The sequence below is a fragment of the Hylobates moloch genome, unplaced genomic scaffold (genome assembly GCF_009828535.3).
Source record: "Hylobates moloch isolate HMO894 unplaced genomic scaffold, HMol_V3 SCAFFOLD_2, whole genome shotgun sequence".
NCBI classification, from domain to species: domain Eukaryota; kingdom Metazoa; phylum Chordata; class Mammalia; order Primates; family Hylobatidae; genus Hylobates; species Hylobates moloch.
This window is the reverse complement of record NW_026652277.1, coordinates 136,546,919-136,572,859: the sequence shown is the minus strand read 5'-3', so window position 1 is coordinate 136,572,859 and position 25,941 is coordinate 136,546,919. Positions and strand designations below refer to the sequence as shown.

Below are 25,941 nucleotides of genomic sequence, written 5' to 3'. Positions count from 1 at the left end.
CCATCAAGCTACCATTGACTTTCTTCACAGAATTAGAAAAAGCTACTTTAAATTTCATATGGAACCAAAAAAGAGCCCATATAGACAAGACAATCCTAAGCAAAAAGAACAAAGCTGGAGGCATCACACTACCTGACTTCAAACTAGACTACAAGGCTACAGTAACCAAAACAGCATGATACTGGTACCAAAAACAGATATATAGACCAATGGAACAGAACAGAGGCCCCAGAAATAATCCCACACATCTACAACCATCTGATCTTTGACAAACCTGACAAAAACAAGCAATGGGGAAATTATTCCTTATGTAATAAATGGTGTTGGGAAAACTGGCTAGCCATATGCAGAAAACTAATACTGGACCCCTTCCTTACACCTTACACAAAAATTAAGATGGATTAAAGGCTTAAACGTAAGACCTAAAACCATAAAAACCCTAGAAGAAAACCTAGGTGATAGCATTCAGGACATAGGGATGGGCAAAGACTTCATGACTAAAACACCAAAAGCAATGGTAACAAAAGCCAGAATTGACAAATGGGATTTAATTAAACTAAAGAGCTTCTGCACAGCAAAAGAAACTATCATCAGAGTGAACAGGCAACCTACAGAATGTGAGAAAATTTTTGCAATCTATCTATCTGCCAAAGATCTAATATCCAGAATCTACAAAGAACTTAAACAAATTTATAAGAAAAAAACAGCCACATCAAAAAGTGGGTGAAGGATATGAACAGGCACTTCTCAAATGAAGACATTTATATGGCCAACAAACGTGAAAAAAAGCTCATCATCACTGATCATTAGAGAAATGCAAATCAAAACCACAATTAGGTACTATGTCACGCCACTTAGAATGGTGATCATTAAAAAGTCAGGAAACAGATGCTGAAGAGCATGTGGAGAAATAGGAACTGTTTTACACTGTTGGTGGGTGTGTAAATTAGTTCAACCATTGTGGAAGACAGTGTGGCGATTTCCTCAAGGATCTAGAACCAGAAATACCATTTGACCCAGCAATCCCATTACTGGGTATATACCCAAAGGATTATGAATCATTCTACTATAAAGACACATGCACACGTATGTTTATTGCAGCAGTGTTCACAATAGCAAAGACTTGGAAGTAACCCAAATGCCCATCAATGATAGACTGGATAAAGAAAATGTGGCACATACATACCATGGAATACTATGCAGCCATAACGGATGAATTCATGTCCTTTGCAGGGACATGAGTGAAGCTGGAAACCGTCATTCTCAGCAAACTAACACAGGAACAGAAAACCAAACACTGTATGTTCTCACTTATAAGTGGGAGTTGAACAATGAGAAAACATGGACACAGGGAGGGGAACATCACACACTGGGGCCTGTCGGTGGGTGGGGGGCTAGGGGAGGGATAGCATTAGGAGAAATACCTAATGTAGATGATGGGTTGATGGGTGCAGCACACCACTGTGGCACATGTATACCTATGTAACAAACCTGCATGTTCTGCACATATATCCCAGAACTTAAGGTATAATAATAATTAAAAAAAAGTGTAAGTCACATTGTACAAGCAATCACCAGGACTCTTTCCATCTTGCAAACTGAAACTCTATACCTGTTAAAAAAAACTCCCATTTCCTCCTCCTCCCAGCACCTAGCAACCACCATTCTACTTTCTGTTTCTATGGATTTGACTACTCTAGATATTTCACACTTAAGTGGAATCATACAGTATTTATCTTTCGTAACTGGCTTATTTCACTTAGCATGATATAGTTAAGGTTCTTCCATGTTGTAGTATGTGTTCGAATTTTCTTTCTTTTTAAGACTGAACAATTTTCCATTGTATGTATAGACCGCATTTTCCTTATCCATTCCTTCATCTATGTACGCCTGGATTTTCTCCACCTCTCAGCTGTTGTGTGTGTAGTGTGGCTAAGAACATGGGTGTGGGCTTCATTATTTAACGGTGGCTACCTTACGACCATCTAAAGCAGATTTCATGCTCAATCTAAGTGACTTTATATAACTGAGAAAATTTACTGGGCCTTTGTTCAAGCTTTTTTCAATTTTGCCTCTTACTGTCTGGGGTCTAGAAGCATTTTTTTTTCCCTAACACTTCAAAACCTCAAATTTCTGAGATGTCTTTATTGCTTTCCATTTCTCTTTGAAGATTGGTCAGTTTTTTCCTGTGCTCACCACGTGCCTGCAATGCTTTGCCGAAGGACGTTTTTCTTGTTCGTGTCAGTCTGATGTGGATTGAGGGTGGTATGCTGTGCCCCGGCAATCATTCCAGGCCCAAAGTCCTTCTCTCATGTGGCTCTCTGACTCCAGGGCTTTATGCTCTTCTGTACTCCACGAGTAAAGAGAGAGAAAAAGATTGCATAGGAAGGCTTTTAGGGGCCAGACCTAAAAGTGGTTTATGTTCTTCTATCTTTACTTCATTGTCCAGACTTGGTATCATAGCCCATAACTGTAATGGGAATAGGAAATACAGTCTTGCTCTATTCCCAGGAGGAAAAGAAAACAAGGTTTGGTGAACATATAGCACCTGGTGCCACAGGCTGGCGATAAATTCGGAAGTACCAGCTAATAGGTGGTGATCAAAGCCATAAATAAAGATGAGGATCATCCCGTAAAGGGAGTAATGGGAGACCTTCACAAAAACAAGGGCACTTTCTTAAGGGTCTTTACTGGTAAAAATAACTTTACAATGTTAGGTTACACAAGTTATTAGTAGAACAGTTACTACTATGTTTGTAGGACATTTAAATGTGTGGATTAAATAAATGTAAAAGTAGCTTTTTCAGAAACTGGAATGTCTTCTTGAAGTTTAATACGAAAGAAATATGTATCAGCATCCTTTTATGACAAAGCCTGTAAATGTAGAATAATTCTGAATTTCAGAAATACTGAACTAAGTAAAGATTTATTTTTATTTATCATTTAAATTATGTACATTTATTAAGCATTTACTATGTACCAGGCAGTGTGAGGATTATAACAATAAATCACAGTCTCTCAAGGAAGACCACATTTAGTAGGACAAAAATAGGCTGAGCATGGTGGCTCACACTTGTAATCCCAGCACTTTGGGAGGCCAAGGCGGGAGGATTCTTGGGGCCAGGAGTTCAAGACCAGCCTGGGCAACATACAAGATTCCATCTCCACAAAAAATTTTCTGAAAATCAGCTGGGCATGATGATGTACACCTGTAATCCTAGCTACTTGGGAGGTAGAGACAGAAGGATCACTTGAGCCCAGGAGTTTGAGGCTGTAGTGAGCTGTAATTGCTCCACTGCACTACAGCCTGGGGAACAGAGTGAGACCATGTCTCTTAAAAAAAAAAAAAAAATATATATATATATATATATAAAGTAAGGCAAATAAATTGATGCCCAAAATCCCAGGCAGAATCGGCAGTCTAGAAGTAAAAGAGCATTGATTTTGGAGCCCAGCAGACCTAGGTTCGAATCTCAGCTCTGCTCCTCTCAGTGTAACCTTGGGGAAGTTAATATTTCTGAACTTATAGTTTCCTTATTTCTAAGTTTGTGATAATAGCACCTACCCTTCAGGTTGCTGTGATTAGGGATGATCTTTGTAAACCTAATGCAGTGCTTGCTTGATATTAAAAATGTAGTTATTTTTATTAATATTGTTGAAGAAGGTAGAGTTCATATGGGATAGAAAAATGAGTTACCTTACAGTCTATGAATTCATTCATTTAAGTATGTAGTGAGCCACTACTACGCACAGTGTACTTAGGATTAAACTATGTATGTATTTGTGTTTGTTTTCTAAAGCCCCATTTAGTTTTTAAAAAAAATGTTTGTATCACAGGTCTGTACCCACCAGGTTTACATATGGTCTTCCCCACTTTCAAATGCCCAGAGACCACCCTGTCTGTCCTGGCACTGTCTTCATCCTCCCCCTTTGCTACAGGGATCTGCCTGACTTATCTCTCATAATCTCCTCTTCCTCTGCCCACTCCCGTATTTTCCTTGCTCCTATTTCTGCTGACTTCACCTCAGACAGCCTTTTTTCTTTGCATACAAATTTTTGTTAGTTCCCCCCCACCCCCAACTTTTTTTTTTTTTGAGATGGTCTCTTGCTTTGTGAGTGCAATGGCACAATCTCGGCTCACTGCAGCCTCTACCTCCCAGGCTCAAGTGATTCTCCCAACTCAGCCTCCTAAGCAGCTGGAACCACAGGTGTGTACCACTGTGCCGGCTATTTTTTATATTTTTAGTAGGGATGGGGTTTCACCATGTTGCCCAGGCTGGTCTCAAACTCCTGAGCTCTGGCGATCCACCAGCATGATTCTTAAGCTTAAGCTTTTCTAATGGAAAAATTAATTCCCCCAGTTACCTCAGGCATAATTTACCACCTTCTTTCTGTCTTTGTTCATTTTTCTTCTCATACGTTGGAAAACTTTCCAATTATATCCCCTATAGATCTCCAGGTGTCCCCACCGAAGTTTCTCCCTGCTGATACTAATGCTGATACTGACACCAGCACTCCTTGCACACTTATGATCTGGCAGGCACTCTGCTCCACCTCTTCTTTCCCCAGCAGTTCTGTTGTAAGCTAGTTGGCGGCGGAGATCAGATGTATACCTTTTTGGATTCTCAGTACAGCTTTTTGCACAAAGGAAATGGTCTATAAATATTGGTTGGTCAGAGAGAGGATGAATGAACAATTCATTTGACCTAGCATTAAAAATAATTTTGTAAAAATTATGTCATATGCAATTGTATTTTGTTTCATTGCCAGTGTTGTGGACATTTTTAAATAAGAAATGCAAATAGTCTCTCTTCAGTGTGGGTTAAATGTGCTTTTGTGGGTTACTTAGGAACCGCTTATTACATTGTTCTATGGCAAATTATATTCTAAGTTCTAAACAACTGTCTTTACAAAAGCCATTTTGACACATAAATTATAAGATGTGGAGTGTCCAGAATTTTTCCTTGTCACTAATTTTTTAAAAGGGAATTTAGTTTTTGGTAAAAATGCCTCGTTTATCTTTCTCTTATTTATTTAATGAGTGTCTTCTTGTGCCACTTGCCACAAATAAAGATTCTCAAACATTTTCAGCCTCAGGGAATGAAGTAGCTGCTAGCTAGAAATAGATCAGGGATTAACAAATGTAACACATGTTGCTGATGTCATAGGGCTGTGACTTGGGAGGCAGACATCCCACTATAACTAAAAATGGGCATCAAGTGCACAGCATACAAATTTACAGATTCAAATTTTTACATTTGTTATTGCCAATGAATATGTCACATTATTTTGAGAACTAGCCCATCATTAATTAGTTTAAAAACAATATCTAAGTTATGTCACATCCATCCCTATTCTGCTACGCTCCATTTAGGACTACCTTGTCCCTCTACTGGACCATTGTACTAGAGCCCTACCCTGCCTCCTGTCCACAGTCCTTTCCTGTCCAACCCACCCACCAACCCAGTCCTCATCAGACTTCCCTTCACAATGGCTCCTCAGAAACTCAATGCCAAATCAATCCTTATATTTTCTGATTTCCTTTCCCTCCCTCTTTCTCTCTTTTTTGTTTCTTTCATGTTTAGAAAAAAAATCAAAACAAAATGAATGAATACACAAAGTTTTTGCCTCAACCACTCACTATTCTCCAGAGTCATCCTCACTCTACCCTCACCCCCTCTGCAAATGCATGTCTTTCTCCACCTAAAAATGTCCAGAGGTCTTGAAAGGCTCAGTTCAAAAGTTGCTTCACAGTGCTTGCTTCTCTGTTCATCTTTTCTATCCACATAGACGAATACACATCATCCCTATTTCCCCTGGGAACTTTATTCTTTTAGAACTTAACCATATTCTGCCTTGTGTTACATTATAGCTAGTAGATTGCAAGCCCCTTAAGAAGAGTTTGGTTTAATTTGGATACTTCTTAGCACTTAGCAGAGGGGTCTCCTCATAGCAGGGGCATAAAAAGTGTTTATTGAACGGTTACTTCTCTTTAAGATAGAATAGTTTCAGTATACTTTGTTGGAAGTTGATGTTTGTGATATCTCCTTCTGTCATTCTACATTTTCTTTCATAGGAGTTCGTAGATTTTCAAGGTGCAAGAGCAGCCCCATTTTATTAACAGCTGTAATCTTGCATTTTATCTGAACCTCACAATCAGTCAATTGTACTGTCTCTCTTGGCAGCCTCGTGTGCAAGCTGAATACAAGGACCACCATCCTGGCAGCAACGAACCCCAAAGGCCAGTACGACCCCCAGGAGTCCGTGTCTGTGAACATTGCCCTCGGCAGCCCACTCTTAAGTCGATTTGACCTGATCCTGGTTTTGCTTGATACCAAGAATGAAGACTGGGATCGTATCATTTCCTCCTTTATCTTGGAAAATAAAGGTACGTAAAGACAAACAAAGCATTCAAAATAACAAAGAGAGATTAGCTGTAACTAAAAGAAATTCCCTTTCAAGAAAATTAAATAAATACCCAAGATAGGCTATGTAGTACCAGGCAATAGAGAAAAGCTTAGACAGAAAGCAGTGAGAGGAGCCACTTATGGGGCCTCAGAATACTGAGTTGAAGGAAAAGGGCCTTTCTCTACCTGCGACTAATGAGACTAAAGTTGTTATAAATATGTGCCTTATGATGAAAGGGGACAACCTTATGATACAGAATTACTGCTCACCTCTTGCACATAAAACCAGAATGAATTATGAAACAAATCTCTAAATGTAGGCTTCTCTTTAAATCAGATTTACTCAGGCCGGGCGTGGTGGCTCACGCCTGTAATCCCAGCACTTTGAGACAGGTGGATCACCTGAGGTCAAGAGTTCAAGACCAGCCTAGCCAACATGATGAAACCCAGTCGCTACTAAAATAGAAAAATCAACTGGGCATGGTAGTGCACACCTGTAATCCCAGCTACTGCAGAGGCTGAGGCAGGAGAATTGCTTGATCCCAGGAGGTAGAGGTTGCATTGAACAGAGATTGTGCCACTGTGCTCCAGCCTGGGTGACAGAGCGAGACTCCATTTCAAAAAAAAAACTGATGTACTCGAATATTATTGATTACTGGGAAGACCAGAATTATTCTGAATAATTTTTAATAAAGGTAGGAAGCTTACCTTTATTAAGCTTAGATCATAAGACTGCTGATTATATGCTATGCAGACGAGTCTAGATTTCAATAACCACAAAACATGAAGGTTATCTTTTAACAAATGAGTACCAGAACTTTATAAAAATCCTTAAAATGAGATGTTTGCCTGTCCTAAGAACTTACTGACCCAACACCTGATACATACAGGTTACCCAAGCAAATCAGAGAAGCTCTGGAGCATGGAAAAGATGAAAACCTATTTCTGCCTCATAAGGAATCTGCAGCCCACACTGTCTGATGTGGGCAATCAAGTTCTTCTCCGGTACTACCAGATGCAAAGGCAGAGTGATTCCCGGAACGCTGCCCGGACCACCATTCGGCTGTTGGAAAGCTTGATACGATTAGCAGAAGGTCTGTTTCATTCAACGAATGATGCTTGTATTGAATGCTGCGTGTGTGCAAGGCATGGGGCTTGGCACCATGTATTCAAAGTTGAATGAGAATAACCCCCACTCTAAGGTGCTCATAGTCACTTAAAAATAAAGGCTCTGAGCCAGGAGATCTCTGTTCCTCTGAGGACAGATGATGAGTATTGACTGGAATGTGGTGTCATTAAGAAAGAGGAATCTTTGTGCCATCTTGGGATCTCCTAGAACTTAATATACCATTGACTTAGAAAGCCTTATTTCTGATGTTTTGTTTCTCAGTGGTAGCTCTGTTAGCATTTTGAGTGGGACAGTTTCTTGTTTGGAATTGTTTCCCATATGGCATCACCGGTTCTTGCTCATTAATTGCCAGTTGCAGTCCACCCCTGTCATTATAACAACCAACTTGACAATGCCATGCCTGGCCCCATTACATATATACATATAGCTAACATGTATCTTAATTCTTTTCTTCTAACATTGGCTTTTACATTTTAGCTTTTGTTTAAATCTAAAAACAGAATTCACATGAACTGAATAATAAAATAAAATAATACAAGCTTAATAAAAAATACTGTAAAACAAATGGACTTTCTTTTTTCAAGGATTTATAGCTAATATTAGGGCAAGAAATACTCAGAATTTAGAATTGCTTGTTTGGTAGCTTTGAAAAGCTCATAGATCATAAAGAGGAGTGTTAGATATGAAAAATGAGTTTTAATTTTGTGTAGTTTTATAAAAGACTAGAAAGTGAGGACTAAAGTTGCTGAATATTAAATGTATGTTTATATAGCCCGTTTCTTTGCTAGAGCCCAGAGTACTTTTTCATATAAATATACAAGATTGTGTGGGCTACACAGAAGGATTAGGCTCATTATAGAAACAACCTTAAAGCTAGTTGAATGTTGACTTTTGTGCTTGTTCTAGTAAAATTATTTTGTTATTAATAGCTCATTCATAAAATACAAATGGTGAGGGGGGAGGTTAGAGAATTACATTTCTCACCTCAAATATTCCTAAAAAACAAATGTGTTTTGTTTTCTTAGCTCATGCTCGCCTGATGTTTCGTGATACTGTAACTCTGGAAGACGCTATTACGGTAGTGTCAGTCATGGAGTCCTCAATGCAGGTAAGGATATTTTGTGTACCTAATTTTTATCCTAATTACAAACTTTCTTTTTTTAAAAAAAGGGATACTTTATTAACATATCAAAAGTTATTAAAATGCTCATATTCTAGATCTAGTAATTCCTGGAAATATATCCAAAGGTAACCGATTAAATAAAGAGGAAACAGCGTCCTGGAGACATTTGCTGCATGGGTGGTGTTGCTTTTGCCCATTGTTGTAAAGTAGTGGGCTTCGATTGTTTTTTTCCTCAACACACCCGAGGGATGTTCATAGCCCACCAGTGACAGTATAGCTTCCTAGAGCAATGATTGCCACCAAGAACTGGGGGAGTGACTATAGAAAGTTGAAAAAGCCTCCCAAGTGATTTTCATACCCAGCATAGGGGTGTAAAGGGCGGTCTTAGCCCCAGGGGATTGCTGGTCCCTAGAGTGTACTTACCGCTATGCAGGCTGGCCTGGTGACTCTCCTGGTATTTTCTCACCCCTTCAGGGAGGTGCACTGCTAGGAGGTGTGAATGCCCTCCACACTTCCTTTCCTGAAAACCCTGGAGAGCAGTACCAGAGACAATGCGAACTTATTCTGGAAAAGCTAGAGCTGCAGAGCCTCTTGAGTGAAGAGCTTAGAAGACTTGAAAGGTGAGGAATGAAAACCCAGAAAGGCATACAATGGAACATCCTTGTTTGGCATTTAGTGAAACAAAGGAAGTGTGCATTAAGTGGAAAAATCTATCTATCAGGTATTGGGTCAGTAAGTTCGTAGGACAGGCAGATACTATCTGTAGGGGACTGTTTCAGTTTTCTACTGCTGTATAATCAACTGCTCCAAAACTCAGTGACTGCGAACACCACCTCCACCAGCATTTTAGTGTTCACTTTTCTGGGTATCAGACATTCAGACAGGCTCGGTGGGGATAGCTTGTCTTTGCTACACATTGTGTTGGCTGAGATAACAACTCAGCAATGACAGAAGCAACATTTCAAAACTTACCTTTCTAATGACTCATTAAAATGTGAATAATAGACAAGGAGGACACATGGGAAGAAACGTGTCACGTGCCTTAGTGTGAATGTGGACTCTACCAAAAAAATTTTGCCCAAACTTTAATGTTCGCATACTCCCGAAATATGTGGACTTAGGTTTTGAGTGTGGGCCTGAGAAATAGGAGTGAGGAATGGCAAGTTTATGCATTTTTGGTGTCTTCATGATCAGTGTGAATGGCTTAATTATTGACCTGCAGCTCTTACTGGTGTTGGTCTCAAAGCCGGGGTCTGGTGAATGAAGTACATGAGAAAGTGGAACAGCTGCAAAGAATTTGGGGACCACATTGAGACTGTTGACTACGTTAAAAAAAAATCCTTGAGAATTCTTCCTTCTCACAGCAGCCTTTTCTTTCTAAATTTGAAACTTCAGCACAGCCCTCCTGGGGAAGTGTGGGGATGGGCATTATCCTGCTAATAGCCAGGTGCCAGACTGCAGTAAACTTGCACTTTGTGTAAAATTCTCCCGTTTCTTTTGGTCTCCTGGCTCATTTTATGATCCAGAGCATGGTGCCAAGATCAAAGTTATTCCTTTGGGTTGTTTATGGTTTGATGTAGCTGATTCTTTTCAAGCCACTCCTGGGCTTGGGTTTGCTTTTGGAGAGGCTGCTCATTTTGACTGATCCAAGCTACCAGAAACTGACATATGCTGGATTCAGGAAAGGAGAAAAAGTGAGGCCCAGAATCATTGTTATGTATTAGAAAGATGGCAGTTAGACTTCCCAAATTTAAAATGACCCTCCTGGAGGGAAAGAAAGGAAAAATGAAAGAGTATTTGACAATCTAAAAGATAGGATTCTACCTTAAAATGTTCTTTTCTACTGGTATTTATTTATAACGTAGAGGCACGTTCTGGTGTTGATCCTCCTGAAAGCAACAAAACCAGGTACTATGCAAATGAAAGTGAATTACCTCCAAGACACAATCTAACGCTAATTTTATCAAGTGAGAAAAAACTCAACTGGCATATGGGTTTTTACTGTTTTGAAAAGAGTTCTCTGTTCCTTAAGGAGATAATTATAATGAAACCATTTATAGTTATATCATGCTTTACTTCCAGAAAATGCTTTATACTGGTAACAGGCTGACTCGGCCATTCTATCCGCCTCAAAACAGAGTGCAGGCGGGGCACGGTGGCTCACACCTGTAATCCCACCACTTTGGGAGGCCAAGGTGGACAGATCACTTGAGGTCAGAAGTTCAAGACCAGCCTGGCCAACATGGCGAAACCCTGTCTCTACTAAAAATACAAAAATTACCTGTGTGTGTTGGCAGGCGCCTGTAATTCCAGCTACTCGGGAGGCTGAGGCAGGAGAATTGTTTGAACCCAAGAGGCAGAGGTTGCAGTGAGCCAAGATTGAGTGAAACTCCATCTCAAAAAAAAAAAAAAAAAAAAATAGACTAAAATAACAGGGCTAACTTAGTCTACCCTAACTTATTCTCATCTTTTAGGAGATTTTTATAGAACTTAACAATTATCGGTATCCCTGACCTTAATTCGATGCTGAAAAGTATGCTAGGTAGTAGTAATTTTGAAAGCTATTTGCGTTTTTGTTTGGTTGTAACTCAAATTAGTAAAAACGAACATGGGTTTGCCCCGGCGGGCAGAGGTTGCAGTGAGCCGAGATCTTGCCACTGCACTCCAGCCTGGGTGACAGAGCAAGACTCTGTCTCAAAAAAAAAACAAAAAAAAAAACAAAACATGGGTTTGCTTATTGATATTTTCAAACCTACTGTGAATGAATGTAACCCAATATGTTTACAATAATTTTGGGGGCTTTTTTTCTGATTATAAAGGTAACGCATGTTTTTATTTTGTATTTTTAAAAGTAGCAGTGATGAATTAATTAGAAAACAAAAAAATCACATGTAATCTTATTTCCCAGAGATATATACCATTAACATTTTAATGTATTTAAATATATTTAAATATAAGGTATTTCCTTATATTTTCTATGATTATACATGAAGTTTAGAATAACTTATTCATCTGCTTTCTGGTATAATATCTTTTCAAAGTGAGCACATAGAAGAGAGATCATATTGTACTTTATAAGAAAAAGGCATTTCTAGGTTGTCAGGAAGGGCTTTCTAAAGGACCTACTTCTAGGGAACTGCAATCCGTATTAGGAAGTCATCCTCCCTCATGACCAAAGGGAAATTTGAAAGGAAAATATGAGATCTGGCAAGATGGCCAAATAGGAACAGCTGTGGTCTGCAGCTCCCAGCAAGACCAACGCGGAAGACAGGTGATTTCTGCATTTCCAGCTGAGGTACACAGTTCATCGCATTGGGACTACTGGTTAGGCAGTGGGTGCAGCCCACAGAGGGCGAGCAGAAGCAGGGTGGGGCGTCACCTCACCCTGGACTTGCAAGGAGCCAGGGGACTTCCTTCTCCCAGCCAAGGGAAGCGGTGAGGGACTGTGCTACCCAGCCTGGATACTACGCTTTTCCCATGGTTTTTGCAGTCCACGGATCAGGAGGTTCCCTCATGAGCCTACACCACCAGGGCCCTGGGTTTCAAGCACAAAACTGGGTGGCAATTTGGGCAGACACTGAGCTAGCTTCAGGAGTTTTTTCATACCCCAGTGGCACCTGGAACCCCAGCGAGACAGAAGCATTCACTCCCCTGGAAAGGGGGCTGATGGCAGGGAGCCGAGTGGTCTCGCTCAGTGGGTCCCACTGCCATGGAGTCCAGCAAGCCAAGAACCACTGGCTTGAAATTCTCGCTGCCAGCACAGCATTCTGAAGTCGACTTGGGATGATCGAGCTTGTAGGGGGAGGAGTGTCCCCCGTTACTGAGGCTTGAGTAGGCAGTTTTCCTCTGACAGTGCTAAGGAGGCCAGGAGGTTTGGACTGGGTGGAATCCACCACAGTGTGGCAAAGTGGCTGTGGCCAGATACCTTCTCTAGATTCCTCTTCACTGGGCAGGGCATCTCTGAAAGAAAGGAGCCCCAGTCAGGGGCTTGCAGATAAAACTCCCTGGGACAGACCACCTGGGGGAAGGGGAAGCTGTGGGTGTTGCTTCAGCAGACTTAAACTTTCCTGCCTGCCAGCTCTGAAGAGAGCAGCTGATCCTAACTAGGAGGACTCTCCCAGCACACTCTGCTAAGGGACAGACTGCCTCCTCAGGTTGGTCCCTGACCCCTGTGCCTCCTGACTGAGAGAGACCGCCCAACAGGGTTCAGCAGACACCTCATATAGGAGAGCTCTGCTGGCATCAGACTGGTGCCCCTCTGGGACAAAGCTTCCAGAGGAAGGAGCAGGCAGCAATCTTTGCTGTTCTGCACCCTCCACTGGTGATACCCCAGACAAACAGGGTCTGGAGTGGACCTCTAGCAAACTGCAGCAGACTTGTGGAAGAGGGGCCTATTAGAAGAAAAACTAGCAAACAGAAAGCGAAAACATCAACATCAACAAAAAGGACCCCCACACAAAAACCCCATCCAAAGGTCATCAGCTCAAAGATCAAAGGTAGATAAATGCACGAAGATGAGGAAAAACCAGCGCAAAAATGCTCCAGATTCCAAAAACCAGAATGCCTCTTCTCCAAATGATTGCAACTCCTCTCCAGCAAAGGCACAAAACTGGACAGAGAATGAGATTGACGAATTGACAGAAGTAGGCTTCAGAAGGTGGGTAATAACAAACTCCTCCAAGCTAAAAGAGCATGTTCTAACCCAGGGCAAGGATGCTAAGAACCTTGATAAAAGATTACAGGAACTGCTAACTGGAATAACCAGTTTAGAAAGAAGCATAAATGACCTGATGGAGCTGAAAAACACAGCACGAGAACTTCATGAAGCATACACAAGTATCAGTACTCAAATCGATCAAGTGGGAGAAAGGATATCAGAGATTGAAGATCAACTTACTGAAATAAGGCATGAAGACAAGATTAGGAAAAGAAAAAAGAATGAAAAGGAATGAATAAAACCTCCAAGAAATATGGGACTGTGTGAAGAGACCATACCTACAATTGATTGGTATACCTGAAAATGATGGGGAGAATGGAACCAAGTTGGAAAACACACTTGGATATTTTCCAGAAGAACTTCCACAACTTAGCAAGACAAGCCAATATTCAAATTCAGGAAACACAGAGAACAGCACTAAGATACTCTTCGAGAAGGGCAACTCCAAGACATATACTCATCTGATTCACCAAGGTTGAAATGAAGGAAAAAATATTAAGGACAGCCAGAGAGAAAGGTCAGGTTACCTACAAAGGGAAGCCCATCAGACTAACCACAGATCTCTCTGCAGAAACCCTACAAACCAGAAGAGAGTGGGGGCCAATATTCGCAATTATTAAGAGAATTTTCAACCCAGAATTTCACATCCAGCCAAACTAAGCTTCGTAAGTGAAGGAGAAATAAAATCCTTTACAGACATGCAAATGCTGAAATATTTTGTAACCAGCAGGCCTGCCTTACAAGAGCTCCTGAAGGAAGCACTAAATGTGGAAAGGAAAAACCGGTACCAGCCACTGCAAAAACATACCAAATTGTAAAGACCATTGATGCTATGAAGAAACTGCATCAACTAATGTGCAAATTGACCAGATAGCATCATGATAATAGGATCAGCTTCATACATAACAATATTAACCTTAAATGTAAATGGGCTAAATGCTCCAATTAAAAGACACAGACTGGCAAATTGGATAAAGAGTCAAGACCCATCAGTGTGCCGTATTCAGGAGACCCATCTTATGTGCAAAGACACACCTGGCTCAAAATAAAAGGATGGAGAAATATTTACCAAGCAAATGGGAAGCAAAAAAAAGCAGGGGTTGCAATCCTAGTCTCTGATAAAACAGACTTTAAACCAAGAAAGATCAAAAAAGACAAAGAAGGGTACTACATACTGGTAAAGGGATCAATGTAACAAGAAGAGCTAACTATCCTAAATATATATGCACCCAATACAGGAGCACCCAGATTCATAAAATAAGTTCTTAGAGACCTTCAAAGAAACTTAGATTCCCACACAGTAATAGTGGGAGACTTTAACTCCCCACTGTCAGTGTTAGATAGATCCATGAGGCAGAAAATTTACAAGGATATTCAGGACTTGAACTCAGCTGTAGATGAAGTGGACCTAATAGATATCTACAGAACTCTCCACCCCAAATGAACAGAATATACATTCTTCTCAGCACCACATAGCACTTATTCTAAAATTGACCACATAATTGGAAGTAAAACATTCCTCAAGAAATGCAAAAGAATGGAAATCATCACAGTCTCTCAGACCACAGTGCAATCAAATTAGAACTCAGGATTAAGAAACTCACTCAAAACTGCACAACTACATGGAAACCGAACAGCCTGCTCCTGAATGACTACTGGGTAAATAATGAAATTAAGGCAGAAATAAATAAGTTATTTGAAACCAATGAAAATAAAGACAAAACATACCAGAATCTCTGGGACACAGCTAAAGCAGTGTTCAGAGGGAAATTTATAGCACTAAATGCCCTCAGGAGAAAGAGGGAAAGAACTAAAATCGACACCCTAACATCACAATTAAAAGAGAAGCAAGAGCAAACAAATTCAAAAGCTAGCAGAAGACAAGAAATAACTAAGATCAGAGCAGAGCTGAAGGAGATAGAGACATGAAAAACCCTTCAAAAAATCAGTGAATCCAGGAGCTGATTTTTTGAAAAGATTAACAAAATAGATAGACTGCTAGCCATACTAATGAAGCAGAAAAGAGAGAAGAATCAAATAGACACAATAAAAAATGATAAAGGGGATATCACAGCTGATCCCACAGAAATACAAACTACCATCAGAGAATACTATAATCAACTCTATGCAGATAAATTAGAAAATCTAGAAGAAATGGATAAATTTCTGGACACATTCACCCTCCCAAGACTAAACCAGGAAGAAGTTGAATCCCTGAATACACCAATAACAAGTTCTGAAAGTGAGGCAGTAATTAATAGCCTACCAACCAAAAAAAGTCCAGGACCAGACATATTCACAGCCAAATTCTACCAGAGGTACAAAGAGGAGCTGGTATCATTCCTTCTGAAACTATTACAAACAATAGAAAAAGAGGGACTCCCCACTAAGTCATTTTGTGAGGCCAGCATCATCCTGATTCCAAAAACTGGCAGAGAGACAATAAAAAAGAAAATTTTGGGCCAGTATCCCTGATGAACATTGATGTGAAAATCCTCAGTAAAATACTGGCAAACTGAATACAGCAGCACATCAAAAAGCTTATCCACCATGTTCAAGTCAGCTTCATCTCTGGGATGCAAGGCTGGTTCAGCATACACAAATCAACAAACGTAATCCATCACATAAACAGAACCAGCAACAAAACCCACATGATTATCTTAATAGATGCAGAAAACGCCTTTGATAAAATTCAACACCCCTTCGTGCTAAAAACTCTCAATAAACTAAGTGTTGATGGAAAGTATCTCAAAATAATAAGAGCTATTTATGACAAACCCACAGCCAATGTCATACTGAATGGGCAAAAGCTGGAAGCATTCCCCTTGAAAACTGGCACAAGACAAGGATGCCCTCTCTCACCACTCCTAGTCAACATAGTATTGGAAGTTCTGGCCAGAGCAATCAGGCAAGAGAAGGAAATAAAGGATATTCATATAGGAAGAGAGGAAGCTAAATTGTCTCTGTTTGCAGATGACATGATTGTATATTTAGAAAACCCCATCGCCTCACCCAAAAACTCCTTAAGCTGATAACTTCAGCAAAGTTTCAGGATACAAAATCAGTGTACACCAATCACAAGCATTTCTATACACCAATAATAGACAAACAGAGAGCCGAATCATCGGTGAACTTCCATTCACAATTGCTACAAAGAAAATAAAATGCCTAGGAATACAACTTACATGGGACGTGAAGGACTTCTTCAAGGAGAACTAGAAACCACTGCTCAAGGAAATAAGAGAGGACAGAAACAAATGGAAAAACATTCCATTTTCATGGATAGGGTGAATCAATATTGTGAAAATAGCTATACTGCTTAAAGTAATTTTTATAGATTCAGTGCTATTCCCATCAAGCTACCGTTGACTTTCTTCACAGAACTGGGAAAAACTACTTTAAATTTCATATGGAAACAAAATAGAGCCTGTATAGCCATGATAATCCTAAGCAAAAAGAACAAAGCTGGAGGCATCACGCTTCCTGACTTCAAACTATACTGCAGGCTACAGTAACCAAAACAGCATGGTACTGGTACCAAAACAGATACATAGACCAATGAAACAGAACAGAGGCCTCAGAAATAACACCACACATCTACAACCATCTGATCTTCCACAAACCTCACAAAAATAAGCAAGGGGGAAAGGATTCCCTATTTAATAAATGGTGCTGGGAAAACTGGTTAGCCATATGCAGAAAACAGAAACTGGACCCCCCTCCTTATACCTTATACAAAAAATTAACTCAAGTTGGATTAAAGACTTGAATTTTAAACCTAAAACCATAAAAACCCTAGAAGAAAACCTAGGCAATACCATTGAGGACATAGGCATGGGCAAAGACTTCATGACTAAAATACCAAAAGCAATGGCAACAAAAGCTAAAATTGACAAATGGGATCTAATTAAACTAAACAGCTTCAGCTCAGCCAAATAAACTATCATCAGAGTGAACAGGCAACTTACAGAATGTGAGAAAATTTTTACAATCTATCCATCTGACAAAGGGCTAATATCTAGAATCTACAAGGAACTTAAACAAATTTACAAGAAAAAAAGCCATTAAAAACTGAGTGAAGGATATGAACAGACACTTCCCAAAAGAAGACATTCATGCAGCCAACAAACATGAAAAAAAGCTCATCATCACTGGTCATTAAAGAAATGCAAATCAAAACCACGATGAGATACCCTCTTACACCAGTTAGAATGGTGATCATTAGAAAGTCAGGAAACAACAGATGGTGGCTAGGCTGTGGAGAAATAGGAATGCTTCTACATTGTTGGTGGGAGTGTAAATTAGTTCAGCCATTGTGGAAGACAGTATGGTGATTCCTCAAGGATCTAGAACCAGAAATACCATTTGAACCAGCAGTCTCATTACTGGGTATATACCCAAAGGATTATAAATCATTCTACTGTAAAGACACATGCATACGTATGTTTATTGCAGCTCTATTTACAATAGCAAAGACTTGGAACCAACCCAAGTGCCCATCAATGATAGACTGGATAAAGAAAATGTGGCACATATACACCATGGAATAACTATGCAGCCATGAAAAAGGATGAGTTCATATCCTTTGCAGGGACATGGATGAAGCTGGAAACCATCATTCTCAGCAAACTAACACAGGAACAGGAAACCAAACACCACATGTTCTCACTCGTAAGTGGGAGTTGAACAATGAGAACACGACACAGGGAGGAGAATGTCACACACTGGAGCCTTTTGGGGGGTGGGGTGCAAGGGGAGGGAGAGCATTAGGACAAATACCTAATGCATGTGGGGCTTAAAACCTAAATGATGGGTTGATAGGTGCAGCAAACCACCATGGCACATGTATACGTATGTAACAAACCTGCATGTTCTGCAAATGTATCCCAGAACTTAAAGTAAAAAAAAACAAGAAAGTTTTCCTTCTGGCAATATTTCAGTTTCTAATATGCCCAAGATATTTAAAATGATTTAAAATCATTTAAAATGATTATCACTGAACAGATCTTTTATTCGTAGAAAGAAAATAGATTTTAATTCTGTATCAAATTGATAAAAGAGTAGCTGCCCAGTGCATATGTTTAGACATGCTTGGGCTTTGCAGGAAAGATTGTCACAGTTGCCTGGGGAAGTCCGCCATGAATGGGAATACGGGAGGCGGCAGTGTGAGCACCAGTACAGAAGTATCACAGACTCTTGACTCCCGAGGAAGGTGACTGCTCAGATGCACTCAGTACCTCAACTGGGTAAAGAGATGTGAGACGTCATAATCCCCACTCTTTCACTTTGGTTCCTTGATCTGCAAACTGACTACTAAGCAAGTTAGCCAACAACCTATTTGGTCAGCAATCAGCTACTGTGCTGGTAGCAACAGGTCTGTCTTGTATTTGAACATTTAACATGAGAGATAAAGCTGAGGATTTTACACTGATCTTCAAACAATCTTAAATGAATGAATTGGACTTTTGGAGAGATCTAAAAATGTAGACAAACCTCCGATTTCATTTTCTTTATTTTACTACAATTTTAGGTTAAATTAGTGTTTATCTGAGTATGTAAATTGTATATTGATTTAAAAAAGGATTATTTCATTCTGCTGCTCTAGGAGGTTATATTTGATATTAACTTGGAATTATGTGGGACTTAAATCTTTAAGATGGTATCTCAGAGACTAGAGAAATGAATAGGTTAGCACAAATTCTCTTCCCTTCAAGACATGTTTTATTTATTTGTCTCTGCTACAGGTTACAGAATCAGAGTGTGCACCAATCCCAACCATGGGTATTGGAGGTGGAGACTACTCCAGGATCCTTGAGAAATGGTTCAGGGGAAGAATCAAACTTTAGAACTTCATCACAGCAGGAAATCAACTGTAGCACGCATATCTCCTCTCCTGGAGGCAGCCCCGAGGGAAGCCCAGTTCTAGATCCCCCACCGCATCTGAAGCCTAATAGATCAACAAGTAGGAAACATTCAGCTGAGCACAAAAATAACAGAGATGACAGTTTAGATTGGTTTGATTTCATGGCAGCTCATCAGAGTGAACCTAAAAACACTGTTCTTGTATCTCCTCATCCCAAAACATCTGGAGAAAATATGGCTTCGAAGATCTCTAACAGCGTATCTCAGGGTAAGGAGAAGAGTGAGCCAGGCCAAAGGAGCAAAGTGGACATTGGGTTGCTTCCATCACCAGGAGAGACAGGTGTTCCATGGAGGCCAGACAATGTGGAGAGTAACAAGAAAAAAAGGGTAGCACTAGATTCTGAAGCAGCAGTCTCTGCTGATAAACCAGACTCAGTACTGACTCATCATGTCCCCACGAACCTGCAGAAGCTGTGCAAGGAGAGGGCCCAAAAGTTGTGCAGAAATAGCACCAGGGTGCCTGCACAGTGCACAGTCCCTTCCCATCCTCAGTCCACTCCTATACATAGCCCAGACAGAATGCTGGACTCACCCAAAAGAAAGAGACCGAAATCCCTTGCGCAAGTGGAAGAGCCTGCAATTGAAAATGTTAAGCCTCCAGGTTCCCCTGTGGCCAAACTGGCAAAATTTACTTTCAAACAGAAGTCAAAACTGATCCACTCTGAAGATCACAGCCATGTGTCGCCTGGCGCAACTGAAATAGCAGTTCATAGTCCTAAAATTTCCCAGCGTAGAACAAGAAGAGACGCAGCCCTGCCGGGGAAGCGTCCAGAAAAGTTGACATCTACCCCAGGAAACCGGATCTCCAATCAGCCACAGGGTGAGACAAAAGAGGCTTCGCAGCAGCCACCAGAGAAACACGGACCAAGAGAGAAGGTGATGTGTGCCCCTGAGAAGAGGATTATTCAGCCTGAATTAGAGCTTGGGAACGAAACTGGGTGTGCTCATCTTACTTGTGAGGGAGACAAAAAGGAAGAGGTTTCAGGCAGTAATAAAAGTGGCAAGGTTCATGCCTGCACATTAGCCAGATTGGCAAACTTCTGCTTTACTCCCCCATCGGAATCCAAATCAAAATCTCCTCCTCCTGAAAGGAAGAACCGAGGTGAGAGAGGCCCAAGCTCCCCTCCTACAACCACAGCTCCAATGTTTGTCAGTAAAAGGAAATCTTTTCAGCTTCATGGGTCCACCGAGAAACTGATTGTTTCCAAAGAATCCCTCTTCACTTTACCAGAACTAGGTGATGAAGCATTCGATTGTGACTGGGATGAAGAGATGAGAAAAAAGTCATAATTGGGAAAAGGTTTCTGGTCAAATCTCACCTTCTCCAACTCCAAGAGGACCTTCCAGATATCAATATGGTATTTATAAATGTATAGAACGATTGGCCATATTGAGGATCACTCTGAATACTGGCTCCCCCTTAAGGCTTTCTAATTTCAGGTTAATCTTCATGACTTAAAAAGTTGTATAATCAGTTGAGGTCTGTGTGATACTAGCAGCTGAGCTGAATTAATTATGTTGTGCTTAATTTTACAAATGGAGTACTTGTATTCCTGTTCCTGAAGCTGTTTCTGTTTTTTGTTTTGTTTTGTTTTTAAGGGGGAGAGGTTCTTCCCTAGATTAATTTCTTCTTTCATTAACTCAGGAACAAATGCCAAGAAGGTAGCACTCATGAACCTAAACAAGGCAGATGAACTCTTTTTCTGCTTTTGTGTGTGTGTGTGTGTGTGTGTGTGTGTATGTGTGTTTTCACCTGGAATGGGCTAAGTACAGTGAACATAATCACTTGGATGATTTGCCAAAATCAGACTATTTTTCTAGCGTTATTTTTGTATTGATTTGTGTAGATCAGGTTAAATGTGACTAATGCTTTTCTTTCTTTGGGAGGTATCTTTACAATTCCATGATGTTCTTAAAGATCTGGCAGCTGGTCAACAGTACCTTTCTGAAGTACTGACCTTCTGAGTTGTCCTTTCTTTCTTGAGCCAACATTTTGTGCTTCAGATTCTTTTTTCTCTTGGGGACCTACCTTCAACCAAGTAAAATACTATGATTAGAAGAAGAGAGAGTATGGGCCAGGCACAGTGGCTCACTCTTGTAGTCCTAGCTACTCGGAAGGCTGAGGCAGGATGATTGCTTAAGCCCAGGAGTTCAAGGTTACAGTGAGCTGTGGTCACACCACTGTATTCCAGCCTGGGTGACAGAGCGAGATCCTGTCTCTAAAAATAAAATAAATGAAGAAGAGAGAGTATGTGGTAGTCTCAATCAAACATCATGTCTCATCTGCCCAGATGGTTAATATGGAAATGTGATTCCTACTAAGTTGTGATTCACTTGTCTTGAAAACCAAGGAAATTATGTACTGTTTTTGGTAAGAATAGATAACCTCAAGCTTTGTCTCTCTATGTGCTTTTAAAATCACTTATTCCTTTGGATTCTAATAAGGGTTGTTAGGATTCTTTAATTATGGACTTTCTCTTCTGAAGTGTGAATTTGTAAACTGATTGTTTAATTGTCAAAGGGACTTTTGGACATAGAATACTCAAAACTATATGTATTTTGTTTAATTTTCACTTCATTCAGTTCATGCATTGAAAACAAATTTAGAAAATCCAATTTTTCTTAAGCATTGAAACATTCTAAAATTCACTAATAAAATTTTCTGAAAAATTTTAAACTGTGAGTACAGATTTAGTGTGGCTGAGTCTTGAAATGATTGGCCATAATGAGTACCATTCTCTGAAGTTTGAAACACCTTAAGCAGCTGATAAAAGACATGTATAAACAATGATTATAAAATTTATTATCTCTGTACCTGTTTAATAACTTCCCAATATACTATGATTCTTAATATATTCCTAATCTTTCCATTTTATTGCCTTCCTGGGTTTCAGGGTTCTTACTAGAACTAAAGGAAAAGGAATGGAAATGGGTTTTTGACCAGTTGAACCTTGATCTGGGCGTGGTCTGATTATTTAGATGAAGATGACTCAAACCTAAGCCATAGTGTGGAGCTGACTTTTTTTAATGGTAAATTTTTAAGTCCATTTCTTATGAATTTTTGTCTTTGAAACTTGGTATCTTTTGCAGTAATTATGTATTAGGTTTCGCATGGCTGACAGTACCTAACCTATTGGCATGTCATTGGGGTATTTTGATCTGTTATGTTATTTAAAATATTTGTATTCTTTATTGGGACTTTTGGTTTTAGAGGTTTCATTTTTAGTAATGAGAGATTTAATTTTCATAATTACCTTGTCTCTTTAGGACACTGAGTAATTCATATTTTAAATTACATGTTGAATTGTCTTTCTTGCCTGGTCATTGTGTATGACTGCCGATGCCACCTTCTACCTGGTTATAATTTGTGCCCACCATGCATCCTATTATTTTGTGCTAATCAATCCATTTTCCATTTTAGTACCTTCTGTCAAGATTTGGCCAAATTACCAGTTCCATATGTTTATTCTTTGGTACTTACCCAGATAGAAATAACTACATACCTAAATATTTTAAACAGATATAATTATTAGAAGAAATAAAATACCCAGTACATATTGAATATCCCTTATCTGAAATGCTTAGGCCTGGAAATGTTTTGGATTTTGGAATATTTGCACTATACCTATACTTACTGGTTGAGCACTCCAAATCTGAAAATCCAAAATCCAGAATGCCCCAGTGAGCATTTCCTTTGAGCATCATGTCTACTCACAAAGTTTTGGATTTGGGATTTTTCAATTAGGGATATTCAACCTATATAAACATCCTTCTTACTAAAATGTTAAACTTCTGTCACAGACTGTTATGTGTTATAACTGCCTCGTTGTGCTAATATTTAATGTTCAGTCTCACAGCTTGGTCAAAGTCCTTTTATGTTGACCTGAATGTCCTTTTAGCATTCTGATGCTTCTGTAAAAGCATCCATGCTATCTGAAAACAACAGGATGTTCCATACCCATTTTGATTTCTTCATGCTCCATGTCATGGAATCAGCTATCCCCAAGGTACTCTGTTTCTTTTGAAGGTCGGTAGTGTTAGAGACCAAACTCTAGGCCTCAGGGTCTCCTGTGCAGGAGAGTCACTAATGGGCAAAAGTTCTTCCACTGCTGTTGGGTCAAGTTTAGTAGGTTCAGAGCTGGAAAGTGTTTTGATGTCCTGAGGTCATGTTTTATCCTGCTGTGTCCTACTTTTCTTATAGATGCGATTTCATGATGACTAAAACTTTCTCTTGTATGTCTTTAATGTGTGTATCAAGGAAGCACATGGATTGTCTTGGGGGAATATGAACAGTCTCACAGGTCACATTTCTGTTCAATAAAGAGAGGTGTAAAAAATAACCCCTGGCCGGGTGCGGTGGCTCACACCTGTAATCCCTGCACTTTGGGAGGCTGAGGTGGGTGGATCACTTGAGGTCAGGAGTTCGAGACCAGTCTGGCCAACATGGTGAAACCCTGTCTCTACTAAAAATACAAAAATTAGCTGGGTGTGGTGGCAGGTGCCTATAATCCCAGCTGCTCGGGAGGCTGAGGCAGGAGAATAACTTGAACCTGGGAGGTGGAGGTTGCAGTGAGCCGAGATCACACCACTGCACTCCAGCCTGGGTGACAGAGTAAGACCCTGTCTCAAAAACAAACAAAAAACCTTTAATTCTGAATCAAGTTGCCAAAATATTTTGATTTCAGTCCCAGTGTACTTCTTGAAAACATTTTAATAATGTAAAATTATCTAAACACAATAAAAACTATACTTAATTTTATTTGTGAGAGGGCTAAACCAGAATTTAAATTCTGTTGTAACTATATGAGATAATGGAATTTTCTGATACTGTAAAAGATTAATCTTCAGTGCATATGTAGTATTCTAAAATGTATAATAGGAATTTTATTGTAATTTTTGGTGTCTTATAGAAATATGAGCAAAACAAACATTCTGATATCTTTAACTCTGTGGCTTAATGCAAATTTTAAACTTTTTTTGAAGGTATATCAAAACATTAAACATTTATTTTTGGTTGACAAATTTTAATTCTAACAAACCTACACATTCTGTAGGCATGCTTGATTTCTGTTCCTTCTCCATGTGCTAAACCTTCTGCTTAACCAGTGGAATGCTAGAGAAAATCCTAGGTTAACTCAGAGAGCTTGCCTTTAGCCAGTTCACAATATTTAGGAGTTCAGAAACTATCCAACCTTGAATTCTAGGTCACTAGAGACTTCCTGGGACCTGGTGAACCTTTCAGATGCAACTTATCAAACAACCAGTTTCCAAACCTATTAACATCACAATGTAGGAAGCTAAGCCAATGCATCTTCCTCAGTGTTCAAAATCATCCTCTGAGCTTGCTTTCCTTATTAACATTCAAGAAAGATAAAAGCACCCTGGCTCACTTTAGTACCCACTCCAATTGGGGTGTTCCTGTCAGTGTTTTGTCTTGCATGTGACATAGCCCCCCAGGTATAAGGGGAGCCATTACCCACACACATCATCTTCACTGTCACTCAGAGGACATGCACAGGAAGTGGTGGCAACTGCCACTTATGACACACTCTCAGTAGTTCTTGTGTCTGTTCCACGGCCACACCTCTTCCTTAAAGGCTTGAAAATGCATCTAAGGGTAATATTTGTAATAAAAGTGAACTTGACAAATATTAAACTAAATTTAACAAAATTGTGTTTGTGAATAGTCTGGTGCAAGATACAGTTTAAGGGAGGAAATGGGATATACATACTGGGCCAAGACTTACCAAAAAAATGAGTAATTTCTATATCTTGTGAATGCAAATTATTTTTAGGCCACTCTTCTTTATGTTTAGTTGGAATTGTAATGGCTTGGTGGAGGTGAACCAACAGAAAGCAAGCATTTGTATCGGGTGTGTTTTTATGTGGGAACAAACTTGGTTTAACTTACAGTTTTCATGGTAAGCAAAACCAATGCTGGAATATTGCTTACTATTTTAAGATCTAACTTTTTCAGCGCTCAATAATACATAGACTGCGAGGTGGGTGGATTACTTGAGGTCAGGAGTTCGAGACCAGCCTGGCCAATATGGTGAAACCCCGCCTCTACTAAAAATACAATAATTAGTGGGGTGTGGTGGCACGCTCCTGTAGACCCAGCTACTTGGGAGGCTGAGGCAGGAGAATGGCGTGAACCCGGGAGGCAGAGCTTGCAGTGAGCCGAGATTGCGCCACTGCACTCCAGCCTGGGTGACAGAGCGAGACTCCGTCTCAAAAAAAAAAAAAAAAAATACATAGACTGGGTAATAGAACAAAACTAAGAACCAGGCGAATTGGTTTCTAGAACTAGCCAACAGTGTGGCTTCGCCATCTTCAGTGGTCTTGTACATAAAGGCTGAGGATCAGGCCTATCTATTACGTATTGCCGAGTTACAGAAAAGGAAACCCTCAGAAGCTAGCTGAAATAAAGGCAAGTTTGCTGTAGGGATACAGCAGGGAGTCTCATTAAGGACGGGAAACAAAGTCTCACCAGGCCACATGGGCCCAGAACTGGAAAGTCAGGACTGAAACTGTTCCCTCAGCCTCTCCTGGGTCCTCAAGGTCCCGCGTTGTTGCCTCTCTCAATGAGTGTGCTCCAGTTTTCTGTTCCTCCCAGCGGCCCCACGTTCTCTGCTCACTCAAG

The 25,941-nt window shown here is 40.0% G+C and overlaps 1 protein-coding gene across 1 annotated transcript in view; it reads left to right on the top strand.

Annotated features, from left to right (window-relative positions):
- MCM9 (minichromosome maintenance 9 homologous recombination repair factor) overlaps nucleotides 1–22,155 on the top strand; it is a 131,001-nt gene extending 108,846 nt beyond the window's left edge. Inside the window, exons 9-13 of the mRNA XM_032157804.3 lie at nucleotides 6,186–6,388; nucleotides 7,298–7,501; nucleotides 8,562–8,644; nucleotides 9,134–9,279; nucleotides 19,121–22,155. Coding sequence (XP_032013695.1) covers nucleotides 6,186–6,388; nucleotides 7,298–7,501; nucleotides 8,562–8,644; nucleotides 9,134–9,279; nucleotides 19,121–20,588 — 2,104 coding nt within the window. The 3' untranslated portion in view covers nucleotides 20,589–22,155. The remainder of the gene's footprint in view (nucleotides 1–6,185; nucleotides 6,389–7,297; nucleotides 7,502–8,561; nucleotides 8,645–9,133; nucleotides 9,280–19,120) is intronic.
- Nucleotides 22,156–25,941: the final 3,786 nt, after the last annotated feature.